The 20,077-nt window shown below is 37.3% G+C and overlaps 1 protein-coding gene across 1 annotated transcript in view; it reads left to right on the top strand.

Annotated features, from left to right (window-relative positions):
• RFX6 (regulatory factor X6) overlaps positions 1 to 20,077 on the top strand; it is a 62,300-nt gene that overhangs the window by 23,291 nt on the left and 18,932 nt on the right. Inside the window, exon 7 of the mRNA XM_002714772.3 lies at positions 17,732 to 17,839. Within this exon, the coding sequence (XP_002714818.1) occupies positions 17,732 to 17,839 (108 nt within the window). The remainder of the gene's footprint in view (positions 1 to 17,731; positions 17,840 to 20,077) is intronic.

Below are 20,077 nucleotides of genomic sequence, written 5' to 3'. Positions count from 1 at the left end.
AAGCATATAAAGAATTCAACTCAATAATGAAAAGACAATCCAACAGAAATATAACAAAATACATTAACAGGCAGTTCACAAAAGTGAAAAAAAGAATAACAAATAAATCATGCTGGTGGTCATGGCACCCATTCTGTTGCATAAGAGTCCATAGCACATGGTCAATAAATATTTTAAATGGCATCATTTCCAGTAAAATTGTTCATTATAAATATTAATCAGGGAAAGGCAAATTCAAACCATAATGAGTGAGTTTTTCATTATCGTTGGATTAGCAACAATTGAAAAGTCTGAAGACACATATTCTTTTTTTTTAATAATTTTATTTATTTATTTGAGAGGTGGAGTTGTATACAGAGAGAGGGAGAGATAGAGAGAGAAAGGTCTTCCATCCTCTGGTTCACTGCCCAAATGGCCACAAAAGCCAGAGCTGAGATGATTTGAAGTCAGGAGCCAGGAGCTTCTTCTAGGTCCCTGATGCAGTTGCAAGGGCCTAAGTACATGGGCCATCCTCTACTGCCTTCCCAGACCATAGCAGAGAGCTGGATCAGAAGGGGAGCAGCCATATACGATGCCAGTGCCACAGGCAGAGGTTTAGCCTACTATGCCACAGTACCAGCCCCTGAAGAAATATCTTAGGAATGCGGTACAAAGGAACTCTTGTGAATGATAGAAGAAACAATATTGAGTACAGTTGAGATACAAACACTTTATGACTGCAATCCTGGAGAGGTCCTCACACTCTGCACAAGGAAACCAGTATGAGGATGTTCATTGCAGTATTGTTTATGAATGGAAGAATCTAAATACTCACTACGATGCAATGAAGGAAACTTTTTATATATTTATACAATGAAATACTATACTGCTATATATGAGTGAACTACAAGTCTAAGAAAAACACTGGAATTATGTCAAAAAGCTAAAGTTGAGCAAAAAAAGTGTTAAATGTAGAATACATATTGTAAGGTACCAGTTTAGAACAATACTATGTATTGCTTAAGAAAACTTACATATGAGGTAAACTATTAAAGACCTGAATAGAAATGATCTAAGCCACATTCAGAACATTATTTTTTTTTTGTAAAGAAGGAAGGAAATAAAACTAGGGAAGGATACAAAAGCTGATTTAACATTGGAAATGCCTGATAACTTCATCAGGATGGCAAGTACACGAGTGCGTGAGTGTTTTTTTTTTTTTTCTGCATGCCTTTTTTTTAGTAAATTTTAAATAGTTCAATGTAGAGAAACAAATAAAGCCAGTGACAACAACAAAAGCACTACACACACTCACACACCCACACACAAATAGGAAGAGGATGACAAGAACAGTTACCATTTGTTGGTAAGAATTTTGATAGTTTGAAATATTTTATTCATAAATGTAGTATTTTTAATTTCATAAACATCAGAGAATCTCCCAAAGTCCTTAAATTCCCTCAAATCAAAGAAACACAATCTAATTCTTTTTCTTTGTTCTGGTCAAAGAAAGAGTTTATTTTCCATTGTGGGCCAAACTTTGTTTTAACCAGTTTAAGTAAGGAAGTTGCCATTTTTCCTAAGAATAAGTCCCTTGATGTCACACATTTCAACCAGGAAGTTTCTCTGATAGCTTGAGTTCCCTTCTCCTTCACATTGACCATTCATGCCCAGTTGAACAACTTTGTACCAAGATAAATATCAAATCCTCCCTGCTGGGTGTATGCTTTTCAAATATTTGTAGACTGTTATCTCGCTCTCCTTTGTCATCACTTAGCCAAACTATGCTGCTTAACTCCTTTAATCTTTCCTCATAAATCAGACCCTCTTGCCTTCTAATCATATTTGTTTCTTTTCTTTAGGTTCATTCTTATTTTGTCTTAGAATTCTTAACAGTTCACCCCAAAATATTGAAATCTTCAGCTGAAGAAGGAAAAGAGAAGCAACAACAAACCTAGACCTCTGTAGCCAGCCTATGATCTGGCACTTATTTTAACATAATTATAATGCAGACATTTAGGGGAATTAAAATAAGCATCCAATAGTTTTTTATTTTTTTATTTTATTTTTATTTTTTTGACAGGCAGAGTGGACAGTGAGAGAGAGAGACAGAGACAGAGAGAAAGGTCTTCCTTTGCCATTGGTTCACCCTACAATGGCCGCTGCGGCCGGCGCGCTGCTGCCAGCACACTGCGCTGATCCGAAGCCAGGAGCCAGGTGCTTCTCCTGGTCTCCCATGCAGGTGCAGGGCCCAAGCACTTGGGCCATCTTCCACTGCACTCCCTGGCCACAGCAGAGAGCTGGACTAGAAGAGGAGCAACAGGGACAGAATCCAGCACCCTGACCGGGACTAGAACCCAGGGTGCCGGCACCGCAGTTGGAGGATTAGCCTAGTGAGCTGCAGCGCAGGCCTCTCCTTTCTTTCTTTCCTTTCTTCCTTCCTCCTGGGTCTTTTGTGGTACGATAAGAATTTTTAGAAATTTTTTTCTGATTCTGTAAGAAATTCCATTGACCTTTCTATAGGGATTGCATTGAATCATTGAATCTGGGGGGACAGTGTCGTGCCTCACTTGGTTAATACTCTGCCTGTGGCGCCGGCATCCCATATGGGCACCAGTTCTAGTCCTGGTTGCTCCTCTTCCAGTCCAGCTCTCTGCTGTGGCCCAGGAGGGCAGTGGAGGATGGCCCAAGTGCTTGGGCCCCTGTACCCGCATGGGAGACCAGGAAGAAGCACCTGGCTCCTGGCTTCAGATCAGCACAGTGCCGGCCATAGTGGCCATCTGGGGAGTGAACCAAGGGAAAGAAGACCTTTCTCTCTGTCTCTCTCTCTCTCACTATCTATAACTCTACCTGTCAAGCAAACAAACAAATGAACAAAAACAAAAAGAAAAAGAAAGAAATAGAGCAAATAATTTCTCCAGAAAATATCAATTTTTAAAAAAATCATTGAATCTGTAGATTGCTTTAGTAGTATGAACACTTAAATAATATGAGTTCTTGCAATCAGTGAAGGAAATATATTTCCATTTTTGTCTCCTTGATATTTGCTTTTATCCTTATTTTGTAGTTTTCATCGTAGTTTGTTATGGTCCATTGTATCAGTTGTAATGTCTCCTTTTTCATTTCTAATTCTATTTATTTGAATATTTTCTCTTTTTTTCCCTTGTTAGTTTGTCTAAAGTTTATCTGTTTATCCTTTCAGAAAACTAGCTTTTTGATTTATTGATATTTTATTTTGTTTCAAGAATCAATTTCAATTTTTTTTCTGCTCTGTCCCTTATTTCTTCAATCTTGCTACATTGGGCTTTGCTTTGTTCTTGCTTTTCTAAGTTCTTAAAATGCATCATTATAGTTTTTACTTGATTTTTTTTTTAAATCTATGCACTTAATTGCTACATATTTTCCACTTAAAACTGCTTTTGCTACATTCCACAGCTTTTGATATATTCTATTTTCGTTTTCATTTGTTTCAAGAAATTTACTAACTTATTTTTCATTTCTTCAATAGTACATTGGTCATTCAGGAGCATTTTTTCAATTTCCATGTATTTGTGAATTATCTATTGTTCTTTCTGTTGATTGTTAGCTTTATTCCTTTCTGGTCTGAAAAACACCTAGTATGATTTCAATTTTTAATGCACTGAAATATTATTTATAACCTAATATATGCTCTATCCTGGAAACTGTTCCTTCTGCTGATGAGAAGATTATGCATTCTGTGGCTATTGAATGAAATGTTCTATAGGCCGGCGCCGAGGCTCACTAGGCTAATCCTCTGCCTGCGGCGCCGGCACACCGGGTTCTAGTCCCGGTCGGGGTGCCAGATTCTGTCCCGGTTGCTCCTCTTCCAGTCCAGCTCTCTGCTGTGGCCAGGGATGCAGTGCAGGATGGCCCAAGTGCTTGGGCTCTGCACCTGCATGGGAGACCAGGAGGAAGCACCTGGCTCCTGGCTTCAGATCAGTGCAGCGCCGGCTGCAGAGGCTATTTGGGGGGGAACCAATGGCAAAGGAAGACCTTTCTCTCTGTCTCTGTCTCTCACTGTCTAATTCTGCCTGTCAAAAAAAAAAAAAAAAAAAAAAAGGAAATGTTCTATAAATGTCTTTTAGGTACATTTGCACTACAGTTTGATTCAACTCTAATGTAGCTTTGTTGATATTCTCTCCAGATGATCTGCCCATTGATGACAGTAGGGTGTTGAGTTCCCACAACATGTATTGAGGTTCCATATCTCCCTTTTGGTCTAATAATGTTGCTTTATGTATTTCAGTGGTTTTGCGTTGGGTGAATATATGTATTTATGATTGTTATCTTGTTGCTCAATTGATCTTCTTATCAATATATAATGTCCTTCTTTGCCTCTTTTTGCAATTTTTGATTTAAAATCTGTTTTATCTGACTTTAGTATAGCTACTCCTATTCATTTTTTATTTCCATTTGCTTGGTATCTATTTTCCCAACCCTTCACATTTAGTCTATGTGCATCTTTTCCTGAGAGGTGAGTTTCTTGTAGGGGGCAATTAGTGTGTGTGTGTGTGTGTGTGTGTGTGTGTGTATCCACTTGATTATATCATCTAACTGGAGAATTTAATCCTTTTATATTCAATGTTAATTTTGATAAAGAACTAACTCCAGTTATTTTATTGATTATTTTATATGTTATGTTTCTTCATTCTTTATTATTATTTATCTTTGTGTTTTGGAAGATTTCTATGATGATACGATCAAATACTCTTCTCTCTCTCTTTTTTTTTTTACTTTTGACTGTCCGCCCTGTGCATGAATTTTTTACTGTCATGTGTTTTCATGGTGCTACAATCCTTTTATTTTCAACATTGGACTCCTTTCAGTACTTCTTGTATGAATGGTCTGGTGGTGGTGACTTCTCACAGTTTTTGTTTGTGTGTGAAAGACTTTATTTCCCCTTTGCTTTTATTTTTTATTTTTTTGTTAATAGTTACCACTTTTTTTAAAAAGAAGATTTATTTATTTATTTGAACGTCAAAGTTACACAGAGAGAGGAGAGACAAAGGAAAGACAGTGAGGTCTTCAATCTGCTGGTTCACTCCCCAAATGGCCGCAATGGCTGAAGCTGCACTGATCCGAAGCCAGGATCCAGGAGCTTCTTCCTGGTTTCCAACATGGGTGCAGGGGCCCAAGGACTTGAGCCATCCTCCACTGCTTTCCCAGGCCACAGCAGAGAGCTGGATTGAAAGTGGAGCAGCCGGGTGTTGAACCAGCACCCATATGGGATGCCGGCACTTCAGGCCAGGGCGTTAACCCGCTGTGCCACAGCACCAGCTCCTCCCCTTCACTTTTAAAAAATAACTTTACTGGATATAGTATTCTTGGTTAGAAGAGTTTTTTGTTGTTGTTTTGCCTTTTTTTTTCTGAAAAGCTAAAATGTATCATCCTGTTCTCTTATGGTTTGCACAGTTTATGTTGTGAAGTCTTCTGTTAGTTTAATGGGTTTTCCTTAATATGTAACAACGTTTTTCTGTCACTATCTTTAGGATTCTCACGTTGTTCTTAGCTTTTGATGATTTAACTATAGTATGTTTTGGTTAGGGTCTTTTTTGATTGAATCTGCTTGGGGTCCTTTGAGCTTCCTGTATTTATATGTTCCTATCTTCTTCAAGAATTTCAAATATTATTTCATTACACAGAATCTCACAGAATCTCAATTTATTTTTTATTCTCTGCTCCTTCAGGTATCCCTGTAATATAAAATTTGTTTGCTTTTCTATATCCTATATGTTTCCTAGAGTTTCTCATTCTTCTTGTTTTCTGTTTATTTTTGTCTGGTTGTGTTACTTCAAAAATCTTGTCCTAAAGATTAGAAATTCTTTTTATGCTTCATCTATTTTGTTGAAGCTCTCAATTGCATTATTTAAAAATACTTATTTATTTATTTATTTGAAAGGCAGAGTTGTGGGAGAGAGAAAGAGAGAGAGGGGTATATTCCATCTGCTAGTTCACTCTCCAAATGGCCAAAATGGCTGGGACTGGGCAGGTTCAAAGCCAGGAGCCAGGAGCTTCTTCTAGGCTTCCATATGGATGCAGGGACCAAGCAATTGGGCAATCCTCTGCTGCCTTCTCAGTCACCTTAGCAGGGAGCTGGATGGGAAGTGGAGCAGCTGGGTATCAAACCAGCACCAGTAGGGGGTGCTGTCATATCAGTTGGCAGCTTTACTTGCTACACCACAATGTGGGCCACTCAATTGAATTTTTTATCTCAATGATTGAAGTTTTCATCTCCAAAAGTTCTTATTGACTTTTTTTTTTTTTTAAAGATTTTACTTACTTATTTGAAAGAGTTATAGACAGTGAGAGGGAGAGACAGAGAAAAAGGTCTTCCATCTGCTGGTTCACTCCCCAGATGGCTGCAATGGCTGGAGCTGTGCCAAACCAAAGCCAGGAGCCAGGAACTTCTACCAGGTCTCCCACGTGAGACAAGAGCCCAAGCATCTGGGCCATCTTCCACTGCTTCTCCAGGCCATAGCAGAGAGCTAGATCCAAAGAGGAGCAGCCGGAATTATAACCAGTGCCCATACAGGAAGCTGGTGCTGCAGGTAGAGGATTAACCCACTGAGCCAACCCCCTGATTAACTCTTTTTAGTTAATTTCTATCTTTGTTGAATTCCTCATTCATATCATGAGTTGTCTTCATTTACTTGAGTTGTCTGTTTTCTCCTGTGTCTCATTGAGTTTCCTTAGGATCATTAATTTTAATTCTTTTCCAGACATTTCATAAATTTCATTTAAAATGTGATCTATTTTGAGAGAGCTATGGTGTTCTTTTGGCGGTCTCATGCTTCCTTGCTTCTTTATGTTTACTATGTTCCTTATTGGTATCTGCACATCTGGGAAAGGGGTCATTCTGAATGGAGTAGCTTTCATTGGAAAAGTTTTTTTGTTTAGAAGTAATGCAGGATTTCAGTTGGGTGATTGCTTTAGCTTTGGTTCTGAGTAAGCCCAGAATTGTAACTCTTAATTATATCTTTTTTTTTAAGATTTATTTTGTCATTTAAAAGGCAGAGTTATAGAGAGGCAGAGGCAGAAAGAGAGAGAGAGAGAGAGAGAGAGAGAGAGAGGTCTTTCATCCACTGGTTCACTCCCCAGATGGCCACAACAGCCAGAACTGCGCCAATCCGAAGCCAGGAGCCTGGAGCTTCTTCTGGGTCTCCCACACTGGTGCAGGGGCCCAAGAACTTGGGCCATCTTCTACTGCTTTCCCAGGCCATAGCAGATAGCTGAACCAGCAGTAGAACAGCCAGGACTCCAACCGGTACCCATAGGGGATGCTATGCCACAGTGCCAGCCCTTGATGATATCTTGATTTGTAATCAAGGTCAGAAGTCTCTAAGTGCCACAGTTGTCTAGTATGCATCAGTTTGTGGAGGTCAGAGCATGGATGTGCGCTTCCAAAAGTGTGTGACTTCAGGCCCCAGAAAGGCTTCCCAGGTCCCACTGATTGGGCTTAGATGACTGTAGGAAATATAGTACTAATAGTCACAGTATTGGAGCTGCAGCACAGGAAAGGTACCTTGCTCAAGTCCAAGGGGAGTGAACTCAGGTGTCTCTGTGGAATAAAGCTTCAACAGTCTTGGTCCCAGAGCTGCAAGACTCAAAGGGTACCTTACTCATCCCACACTGATGAACAGTTATGTTGGGATTATGTGTAAGCCTGGGATAGTGGGATGCAGATATAGCATTTTCCTCACTCCATGTGTGTGCACAGGTGCTCCTGGAACGTATAGAGCAAACACTCACAGACCCAGGTCCCTCAAGGTGAACTCAAGTTACTCTGGAATATAGCTCCAGCAGTCACAGTCCCATAGCTTCAGTTCTAGGAAGGTAACTTACCCAGGTTCCACATGATGACTGCAGGTTATACTGGGGATTGTACACTAGAAGGTGCAGACATGGAGCAGAAAAATGCAGGGAGGAGGTGATTCCTGTAGCCCCACAGAGGAGTGTAGCTATCTCTAGGGTTTGTAGAACCAACAGTATCATCCCCAAAGCCTCAGGATACAGTGAAGTCCTTACCCAGGCTTCACAGGATGAGTTCAGATGCTGGGGATTGTGGACCTGTAGCTACCAGCCTAAAGCAGAAGAATAAAAATAGGCCTGCCCAGGTCCCACCAATGCTCACAAGTTACTCCAGGGCTTGTGGCACCAACAGCCACATTCTCAGAGCTGAATGACACAGATGAGATTGCCCCCTCCTCCCAGTTCCCACAGGGCTTTCAAGGGTGATTCTAGGCATTATGATTTGGATACCCAGTAGCATGTACTAAGAGATACTGAAGGGGTCTTTTCTGATGGTTTGGACTTATGTATCAGCTGCTTCTGGTGGTGAGTCCCAAGACAAGGAAGGCAATTTCCATAGGTGGCACAGAAAGAAAAAGCATGGCTCAGGGGCTTGTGCCCAGAAATCCTGCAGGTACAGGAGGAGGGGCCTGATTTCCGTCTTGTGACGCACCCTGAGTCAAGTGGGCAGGATAGAGAGTTCTGGAGGCAACAGCACTCCTTGCTGTCCCTAATAACGAATGCGCTTTTATTATAGCTTTGCCAGAGCAGCTTAGGTCTGGGACTTTGGGGACTGGGAGGTGAGTGGGTAGGGCAATGTGGGTTCCTTTTTAGGAGCAAAGCAGTCACTAGAACCACAGTTAGATTTCTAGACTGGATTTAAAACCAGTGAGGACTGTTGGATTCACCTGAATTAGAGCTGCAGGTCTGTGAGGATAGTGGGGGTCACAGAGCCTTGCACTTAATATCTTCCCAGCAGGATGCATCACCTGCTCCTTTCTATCTCAAGCTGGAAAGCTTAGTAAGAGCTGAGTATGTGCTTTGTTTCTGTGTGCTGGGATTCCAAGTCCCTGTGTGCTGTTAAGAGTTTCTATCACTTCTTTATTAAAAATTTCCCTTAGTCAATATCTTGGAAATATGATCCTTCATTTTTATGGTTCCTCTCTGTTGTGGAGGTGAATTTAGACCCTATCACCCATCTTGGATCTTCTCCTGATAACACTTTTTATTGGGAAATGCATTATTTGTAGTCTTTGCCCACCTGCCAAGCATAAATTTTTTTTTTTTTTTAAAAATAGTCTGCTATAGATTTATTGAATTTCTTCTTTTTAGAAAACTTTTATTTAATAAATATAAATTTTGTAAGTACAACTTTTGGATTATAGCAGTTTTCCTCCCATAACCACCCTCCCACCCACAAAACATCCCATCTCCTACTCCCTCTCCCATCCCATTCTTCATTAAGATTCATTTTCAATTATCTTTATATACAGAAGATCAATTTAGTGTATACTAAGTAAAGATTTCAAAAGTTTGCACCCACACAGAAACACAAAGTATAAAGTACTGCTTGAATGCTAGTTTTACTGTTAATTTGCATAGTACAACACATTAAGTACAGAGATCCTACATGTGGAGTGAGTGCACAGTGACTCCTGTTGTTGATTTAACAATTGACACTCTTATTTATGATGTCAGTAATCACTCGAGGTTCTTGTCTTGAGCTGCCAAGGCTATGGAAGCCTCTTGAGTTCACAAACTCCGACCTTATTTAGACAATGCCATAATCAAAGTAGAAGTTCTCTCCTCCCTTCAGAGAAAGGTATCTCCTTCTTTGATGGCCCATTCCTTCTACTGGGATCTCATTCACAGAGATCTTTCATTTAGGTCATTTTTGCCACAGTGTCTTGGTTTTCCATGCCTGAGAAACTCTCATGGGATTTTTAGCCAGATCAAAATGCCTTAAAGGCTGATTCTGAGGCCAGAGTGCTGATAAACACTGTTTTTAAAATAACCATAAAATGCACTCCATAGCTTAAAGAGAGAATTCCTCTGTGCATACACCACAATCACTTTTCCTTCCAGCTTACCAAAAATGTTGCTCTCTGGAATTTGGTGTTACTTACTTCTTTGTTTTTCTTAAAGATTTGAGTATACCCCTAAATAATGCTTGCTTATTATTTGCCCTGTTTCTCTAATGTTTTAAGTTCTGTTTTTTCATTTTGCTGTTGTACAGTTTTTCATTGAATGAAAATATCACAATGCAACCTACTTATGCCACTGTTGATGGAACTATTTTGCTTAGAAAAAAATTAATGTGAGCATTGTCCATATATATATATATGTATATATATATGAGAAAAATTCAAGATCCTACATACACTTGTGTAATTTTACCAGTTAAGGTAAAGTTGTTTTCTCAGGTGGTTGTGTCAGCTTATATCTTTCTGTGTGATCATTCCTTTTGCACCACATGAAATCTTAGTTTTTGCCAATCCTGTGAGTGGAGGATGGTATCTTTGGTTTTCACTTGAAAGTTATGACAACTTATAAACTGAATATCATTTTGTGCATTTTATTTCTGAGATTTATTTACTTATTTATTTATTTGAAAAGCATAATGACAGAGGTAAAGGGGGAGATATTCTGTCTGTTGGCTCTCTCCCCAAATGCCTACAACAGCCCAGGACGAGCTAGACTGAAGTCAGGAGCCCAAAATTCCATACCAATCTTTCATGTGCAAGGCAGCAACACAAATACAGCAATACAAATACTTGGGCCATCATCTACTACCTTCCCAAGGGCATTAGCAGGGAGCTGGATCAAAAGTGGAGTCTCCAGAATTTGTAGGAAGCAGGTGTCCCAAGCCATGGCTTACCTTGCTACATCATAATGCCTGCCCCTTTTTTGGATAGTTTACTTTCCAGTTCTCTTGTGCAAGATGTTTGTTTCAGATCACACTTTTTAATTTAAAAAATTAAATGTTAGGAGTCCTTTAAACATTCTGGATACTAGTTTCCTGTAGGGTACATGTTGTATACAACCTACTCCTGTTGGTTATATGATTCAGTATAGAGTTTAGCCAAATAATCTTTTTGTATTTTGTTTTCCTTGAAGTTGTATATATTCCAAATCATAAAAATGTTCTCTATAAATTATTTAAAAAAGATACAATTGCTATAAACATTTAAGCTATTTCATGTGTAAATGATCAAAATATGTTATTTATTTATATAATTATATAATATTTATTATTAAATACATATGAAATTTTCAGTTCTCTAGTATTAAGTACTTTCATGTAGTTGTGCAACTATCACCAGTATGTTCAGAGCTCTTCCATTTTGTAAACTAGAACTCTTCACTAATTAAACACTAACTCCCCATTTCACCTCCCTCCAATTCCTGGCAACCTCCATTATCATTTCTATCGCTAGGACTTTTACCGTTCTATGTACTTCTTTTATATGGAATCATAGGTACTGTATATCTGTGACTGGCTTATTTAATGAAGTGTAATGTTCTCAAAGTTCTTCATGTTGTAGCATATGTTAGATTTTCCTCCTTTTTTATTTAAAGGTTTATTGATTTTATTTGAAAAGTGGAGTTACAGAGGCAGAAGCAGAGGCAGAGAAAGAGATGTCTGCCATCCACTGGTTCTCTCCCCAAATGGCTGCAATGGCCAGAGCTGAGCTGATACAACGCCAGGAGCCAGGAGCTTCTTCTGGGTCTCCCATGTGGGTGCAAGCACTTGAGCCACCTTCCACTGCTTTCCCAGGCCATAGCAGAGAGCTGGATTGGAAGTGGAACAGCGGGGACTCAAACTGGCACCCATATGGGATGCCAGCACTGCAGGTGGCAGCTTTACACGCTATGCCACAGTGCTGGCCCCAGAATTTCCTCCTTTTTAAGGCTTCATAATACTCCTTTATATATAGAAACCACATTTGGCTTATTCATTCATCTGTTGATGAAAACATGGCTTGCTTTTATGCACAAGCGATTGTGATGCACAGATACCTCTGGAAGACCCTACTTTCATTTCTTTCATATACACACTCCGAATTGGAATTACTAGATCATGTAATAATTCTATTCTTTAATTTTTTTGAGGAAATACTATATTATTACACAACAAATATATTTTACAACCCTACATACAGTGGACAAAGATTTCAATTTTTCTCCACTCCCTGATCAGCATTTGTTATTTGTGTGTGTGTGTGTGTGTGTGTGTGTTTAATAATAGCCATCCTATTGATTATAAGATGATATTCTATTGTGGTCTTGGTTTGTGTTTTCCTGATGATTGGTAGCATTGAACATCTTTTATATATTTATTGGCCATTCAGATAGCTCCTTTGGAGAAATGTTTATCAAATTCTATGTCCACTTTCAAATTAAGTTATTGTATTTTTGTGGTTGATTTTTAGGAGTTCTATGTGTATTCTGGGTAATATCTGATCATATGTATTTGTTTGAAAATATTTTATATCATTCCTAGGTTTTCTTGTTACTCAGTTTATGGTTTCCCTTAATGTACAGAAATTTTCTTTTATGAAGCTCAATTTTTTTTTTTACTTTGTTGCATGTGTTTTGGTTTCACATGCAAGAATTCATTGCCAAATCAAATATAATGAATCCTTTACTTCATGTTTTATTCTACAGCTTTTATAATTCTAGCTTTTACATGTAGCTCTTTGATCCAGTTGTAGTTAACTTTTGTATATGGTGTCCAGTAAGAATCTTGACATCATTCTTCTGCATGTGAATATCCAGTTTTACCACCACTGTTTGATAGTAAAGAATGTCCTTTTACCCATTGCATGATCTTGACATATTATCAAAAATAATCAAACTAACAAATTATCAAAAATAATTTGACCATATATATGGAAGTTTGTTTCTGGGGTCTCTATTTAGTTACATAGGTCAATATACCAACTGTATATTATACCACACTTGTTTTTACTGTAACTTTGCAGTAAATTTTGAACTCAGGATGTATGAGTCCTCTGATTGTGTTTTTCCTCAACATTGATTGGCTAATGAGAGACCCTTGAGATTTTGTATGAATTTAAGAATGTATTTTTCCATCTCTGTAAAAAAACATCACTGGGATTTTGCATTGATTCTATTGATAGTTTTAGGTAGTATTGGCATCTTAACAATGTTATCTTCTAATTCATGAACATGGGATGTCTCTTCATTTATTTATGTCTTCTTTTGCGTCTTTAGGTGCTATTTTGCAGCTTTCATTGTACAAATCTTTCATCTTGATTAATTGCTAAATATTTTATTATTTCTTGTACTATTGTAAATGGAATTGTTTTCTTAATTTCCTTTTCTGGGTGTTTATTTTCATGTATAGAAACATAACTGACTTTCGCAGGTTGATTTTTAATCCTGCTACTCTGCTGAATTTTTTAATTCTAATTGTGTGTATGTGTAATCTTTAGGCTTTTATTTTTTTAAAAAGGCTTATTTTATTTATTTGAAAGCAGAGTTACAGAGAGAGGTAGAGACACAGGGAGATGTCTTCCATCCTCTGGTTCACTCCTGCAACAGCCAGAGCCAAGCCGATCCTAAGTCAGGGGCCAGGAGCTTCTTCTAGGTCTCTTATGTGGGTGCAGGGGCCCAAGAATTTGGGCCATCCACTGCCATTTTCCCAGGCACATTAGCAGGGAGCTGGACCAGAAGTGGAACAGCCAAGACTCGAACTGGCACCCATCTGGGATGTTGGTGCTACAGGCCAGGGCTTTAACCCGCTGCACCACATTGTCCACCTGAGGGTTTTCTATGTAAAGTTTATCATCTATGAATAGAGATTACTTTACTTTTCATTTTCAATTTAGATACTGTTTTTTTCCTCTCTTTTTCTTGCCTAATTGTTCTGCTAGGACTTCTAGTTCTTTGTTGAGTAGAAATGTTTAAAAGGTATACCCTTGTTTTATTTCTGGTCTTAGGGGAAAAATTTCCACTGTTAAGTCTACTGCTTGTTGTGCGTTTTTCATATATGTTCTTTATTTTGCTGAAGTAGTTTCCTTTTTTTCCTAATTTGTCGAATGTTTTAGCATGAAAATATGTCAAATTTTGTCAAGTCGTTTTTCTGAATCAATTGAATTAAACATATGACTTTCTCTTTTATTCTGTAATGTGGTAAATCATACTGATTTTCACATTTTGAACTATCCTTTTATTCCAGAAATAAGTACAAACTGGCCCTGGTGTATAATCATTTTACTACGCTGCTAAATTTGCTCTGCTAGTATTTTGTTGAGTACTTGTGTGTCAAAGTTCATAAGGAAAATTAGTCTATAGCTTTAGTGTCTATGTCTGGCTATAGTATCAAGTCAATGCTAGCTTCACAGAATGAATTGCAAAGTGTTCTTTTCAGCTTTCTGGAAAACATTCAGAAGTATTGATATTCCTTTAATTTTTGGACAGAACTCACCAGTATAGGTATCAAATCCAGGACATTTCTTTGTCTTGTGATCATTGATTACTGCTTTAATCTCTTTACTAATTGTAGGTAAATTCATATTTTCAATTTATTCATGATTCAATAATGGTGAGATTTTCTGTTTGCAGAAAGTTGCTCATTTCATTTAAATTGTCGAAGTTTTTTGATATATAATTGTTCATGGAACTCTCTCACGACACATTTTATCCCTTTAGAATCATTAATAATTTCCTCATTGTCATTTCTGATTTTAGTCATTTATTTTTAAGCCAATCTGGCTAAAGGTTTGTCAATTTTGTTGATCTTTTAAAAGCATCAATTGTTGGTTTTGCTGATTTTTTTTTGTTTTTCTATTCTCTGTTTCATTTGTCTCTGCTCCAGTTTTATTATTTTCCTCTTTCTGTTTATTTGGATTCAGTTTGTTGTTTCTCTAGCTCCTTAAGTTGTAAAGTTAGCTTGTTGACTTTGGAATTTTTTTTTTTTGAGATCACATTGAATTTCTTTTTTTTTTTTAACTTTCATTTAATGAATATAAATTTCCAAAGTACAGAATATTGATTACAATGGCTTCCCCCCCATAACGTCCCTCCAACCCGCAACCCTCCCCTTATCTACTCCCTCTCCCCTTCCATTCACATCAAGATTCATTTTCAATTCTCTTTATATACAGAAGATCAGTTTAGCATACATCAAGTAAAGATTTCAACAGTTTGCTCCCACACAGAAACATAAAGTGAAAAATACTGTTTGAGTACTAGTTATAGCATTAAATCTCAATGTACAGCACACTAAGGACAGAGATCCTACATGAGGAGTAAGTGCACAGTGACTCCTGTGTTGACACTCTTGTTTATGGCATCAGTAATCATCCTAGGCTCTTGTCATGAGCTGCCAAGGGTATGGAAGCCCCCTGAGTTCACTGACTCTGATCATACTTAGACAAGGTCATGGTCAAAGTGGAAGTTCTCTCCTCCCTTCAGAGAAAGGTACCTCCTTCTTTGATGACCCGTTCTTTCCATTGGGATCTCACTCGTGGAGATCTTGTTGACTTTGGATGTTGAGTGCTTTTATAGTTGTTAATTTCCTCCTTTTTGTTTCCATTTTAATTGATTTGTAACTGATTCAATATGATTTGTAGATACATGTTTAAGAACATAATGATTTTTGCCTCCTCCTCCCTTTTTTTCCTTCTTTCTTTTTTTTTAAGTCTTTAAGATAACATATTTTAAATTTACATTACAGTAAAAAGTCTTAATACTTCACCAAATAAGTTTTTCCTACTTAACACTGTTTCTGCTATGTCTAATAAGTTTTGGTGTGCTGTGTTTGTGTTTTTGTTTCTTAACAATTTTCTAAATTATCTTGTTTCATCTTTCATCCATTGTTTGTATTGTCTAATTTCAACAACTTGGTGAATTTTCCAGCTTTCTTTCTGTTACTGATTTCTAGCTTCATCTTGTAGAAGAGACTTTGTATGATGTACATCTTTTTAAATTCATTGAGGCTTAGTCTGTGACCTAAATGTGGTCTGTCCTGAAAAATGCCCCATATATACTTGAGAAAAATATGTGTTTCGCTGTTGTTGGGTAGATTATTCTGCCACTATTGCTATTTAATTCATTAACACTTTATATAATATACCTTCATAAACCTGAAACCCTCCTGCCAGATACTTCTTTATCAAAAGTGTTGTGTGTATTCATGGTGTTTTGTATCTCCACATACATTTTAGAACCACCTTGTTAAATTTCATAGCAAACACTGATTAGATTGTCCTTATAATTGTATGGAATGAAAAGATCAATTTTTGTTCAGCTGAAATTTTCTCAGCATTGAATCTTATTTATAACTCACTTAATACCTTTTGATAAAATTTAATCATTTTGTAATTTGCACTTTTTAATTATTCTTAGACATCTTCTATCTGTTTTTATTTCATACAACATCCTTTTGCATGTTATTAATATTCTCTCCTGTTAGAAATTCAGTTGACTTTTAAATTGAACTTGAATCCAACAATTCTGAAACAAACATTTTATTATTAATTGTAACAATCTTTCTGTGGTTTTAGTTTTTCAATATAACAACTACTGGTGACCAAGTTAGTTTTGTTTTTTTCATTTTCAGTACTTTGACTACTTTTGTTGTTTTACTGCTCTGGCTATGAGCTCTAGTGGAGTATTAAATAAAAGATTTGAGAGTGGGTAGCTTTGTCTGATTTGTGGTTTTCTTTTTAAAAAGATTCATTTATTTGTTTGAAGGCAGAGTGGCAGAAAGAGAGAGAGTTAGAGAGAAATTATTCCATCTGCTTGTTCATTCCCCAAATAGCTGCTACATCCATGGTGGGGCATGCCGAAGCCAGTAGAGAGAAATTCTATATGGGTCTCCCATGTGAGTGGCAGGGGTTCAAATACTCGGACCATCTTCCACTGCTTTCCCAGAGTGTGCATTAGCAAGAAGCTGTATCAGAAGCAGAGTAGCTGGGATTCAAACCAGCACACTGATAATAGGATGCCAGTGTTGTAAGTGGAGGCTTAACCTTCTGTGCCAAAACCCTGGCCACTCTGTGATTTTCAAGAGGATCTTTAGTGTTTTACTGTTGAATAAGATATTTGATGCCGATTTGATATATATTATTTGTGCAAAGATTAAGTGTATTCTCCTCTGCTTTTATCTGAGAGAGAAAGATAGAGAGATATAGAAAGGGGGAGAAAGAGAGAATGTAGCATCAACTGAGATAATTTAAAATATATACTCTTTGTGCCAGTGTGATTGATTTGCTGTGGATCCTATTTGTCATGAATGTGCATTCATTAATTCTGTGTTATTTTTTGTAGGTATATCAGCACTGTAGCGTTACATATTTTATATAAATATATGTCAGCTTTTAAAAATTTCTGGAAACTGCTAAAGATGTGCTTTCTCAAAGAGATGTAGAAGTATAACAAATATCAGAATGTAAGGTGGGGGGAAGATTGATATGGGAAAATATGGAGTACTAATTTTGTAACCAGAAGACTTAGACTCTAATCAAAATTCTGCCAGTAGGTACTCAGAGCCTGAGTGAATAAATTTAGTTCTCATCATCTCATTTATCTAATCTGTAAATTAGGACGTTGGATTTGTAAATTGTTGCTCCTCTTCTATTTAAAATAGTTCTGATTGTTTCAAAGGTAGCTTTTCCAAAAACTTATGGCGTCAGCAAGTACAAACTTAAATCTCCAGAAGCTGTGAAAATTGACAGATTATTAAAACTCAAATCCAAAGCAATAGGAAAAATATATTGTCTCTGAAACTACTTAAGATTTGGAAATAATTTTACTGACATATCTAATTCATTCAGTTACAAAAATAGTCTATGCAAATCTAATTTCTCATGGTTCACATAATGAAGAATCAAATTTGGGGGATTTCTGTTTTATGAGTTATATTTTGGAATCATGTAGTTGATAAGTTTTTTTTTATTGTTTTGAATTATAGGGTGGCTTCACTCGAAAATATTCACTTAGCTCAAAAACTGGAACACTTCTTCCAGAATTCCCCAGCGCTCAACACCTTGTGTACCAAGGATGCATTTCTAAGGACAAGGTATCAGTTAAAGATACTTCACTATTGATTTGCAGATATGTTTGTTCCATATCTCGATTTCCTGGGAATCTCATGGTACTTGTAGGAAACACTCAGAAATCTGCATAATCAAACATAATTGACTGATTCATAGGAGAGACAAATGTTTACTAACATTGATTAAGCACTTTCCAATTAATTATTTACTATCTCCATGATAGTATGCAATCAGAAGGTGGTAAAATAAACCGTGAAGAACTAAAGATCATTTTTATTTAAAACTCTTTATTGAGGAAGAAAATACTATAACGTATCTTTCACATGCAGCTCCCTTAATTATAAGGTTTATGTTTTCTGTTAGCTCCATTTATTTTTTCAGGAAGTAGCCATTAATCTGTTCCCAGCACCGAGAAGGTCCTTAGATGAATGCAAATACTTAGCTAGAGGATCATAAAGCTTCCTTTCAATTCTAAATTTCTATGTTCTATTACATTTGAATTTTTTTAAGTTAAGGAAGATACGCTTCCATTGCATTCAACTTATAAAATAATCTTCAATATGACTTGTCAATGCTTATGTAATGAAGTTTAAAGCTAAAACTTTTATTTCTGTAGAGCAGTCATTTGTTGGAGACCTATTGGCTATTTATTATATAAATCATTATTAAAGCAGAGCATAATGATTACTACTTTTTTCTTTCAACTAAATTTCAATTTACATTGGCATGAGGAAAACAACTTTAATTCAGCCAGGTTTTATATATATATATATATATATATATATATATATATATATATTTGTATTGTATAAATTTATTTATTTATTTGAAAGGCAGAGTTACAGAGAGGCAGAGGCAGAGGCAGAAGCAAAGAGAGAGAGAGAATCTTCCATCTACCTGTTCACTCCCTAAATGGCTGCAATGGCCAGGGCTGGGCTGATCCAAAGCCAGAAGCCAGGAGCTTCTCCAGGTTCTCCCACGAGGGTGTAAGGGCCCAAATGTTTGGGCCATTTTCCACTGCTTTCCCAGGCCACAGTAGAGAGCTGGATTGGAAGTGGAGCAGCCGGGACTCAGACTGGTACCCATATGGGGTACTGGCATGGTAGGCAGTGGCTTTACCCACTATGCCACAGCACTGGCCCTGCCAGTTTATATTTTTGAGTTGTAAAGGTAGAGGAATTTGATTAACTAATGTCCAGATGCATTGATTTAGTAATGGACTTTTTGTAGAAACAGGAAATAAATATATCTCATTGATCAAAATCTTATTGCTAGATAAGTAGAGATACATAGTGATTTATAGGATTTGCTTTAATGACAAACATACTCTGCATTTAAGAACAGGCAAAGTATTGAACATAGGCTCTACATGCTGAATCCAGGGGGAGTCTCCTGAAGTATGTCCACTTCCTACTATTCTCTCTCTATTCCATTTCTAAAGCTTATTACATTTTTTACATTATAGATATAATGTGTGATATTATGACTTCCTGTTTAAAAAATTGCCAGCAAGTGGGCATGTGAGGTACTTTGTGAGGAAAGCTGTGAAAACCAGCAGGACCTCAGATCTCTGGGAGAGGGTATTATTGGATCAGCTTTGTGGAAAGGATTGCTTGCATGCAAACAGGTCACAAAGATGTTTACTGCGTAAATATACCTGATGAGGGTAGAAGTGGGGAGCGAGAGTGAGAAACAAAGAAAAAAAGAGAGGTCAGTTACATGCTCCAGTGGTTTATTTCAGTTGCTCTCCTGACTGTAAGAAATTCCTTACCTGCTGACTTGAAAGTGTGGTCTGTTGATCATGTCTCACTCAGGTAAAAAGGTGCTTATATAACCCCTGGTTTCTAAGTTCATTCCAATGGACTCCATTATGAGTACCAGGAACTGACACTCTTCTTTGTCCCTTGAGGACAGATTAGCCCTTTCACCTTCTTAACCAGTAGCCAAGTTCTTCAAGTAACCTGTCATTCCCTAGAAAGAAGGATGGGGCCATGACTAAGCACCTGAAGCACCTGTTTCTGTAAGACAAAAAGAATGGAGACTAGTGAATGAGAAGCTGACTCCAGCAAGACACGGTAGTTGAAGCTGAGGGGCTCTTGATACTGTCACCCAAGGCAGTTGCCACTTCCATCAAATTGTCTTTAATGCAGCCAAGCTTTGCCTCTACTCCTGCCTTCCCTAATATGATGTCTATTCTTAGAAAATTGAGTAAAATTTTGTTTACAAAGTATGCAAAGTATACCATAATTAAAATTTATTAC

This window comes from Oryctolagus cuniculus, chromosome 5 (assembly GCF_964237555.1).
Source record: "Oryctolagus cuniculus chromosome 5, mOryCun1.1, whole genome shotgun sequence".
NCBI lineage: Eukaryota > Metazoa > Chordata > Mammalia > Lagomorpha > Leporidae > Oryctolagus > Oryctolagus cuniculus.
This window is presented reverse-complemented; position numbering and strand designations above follow the sequence as displayed.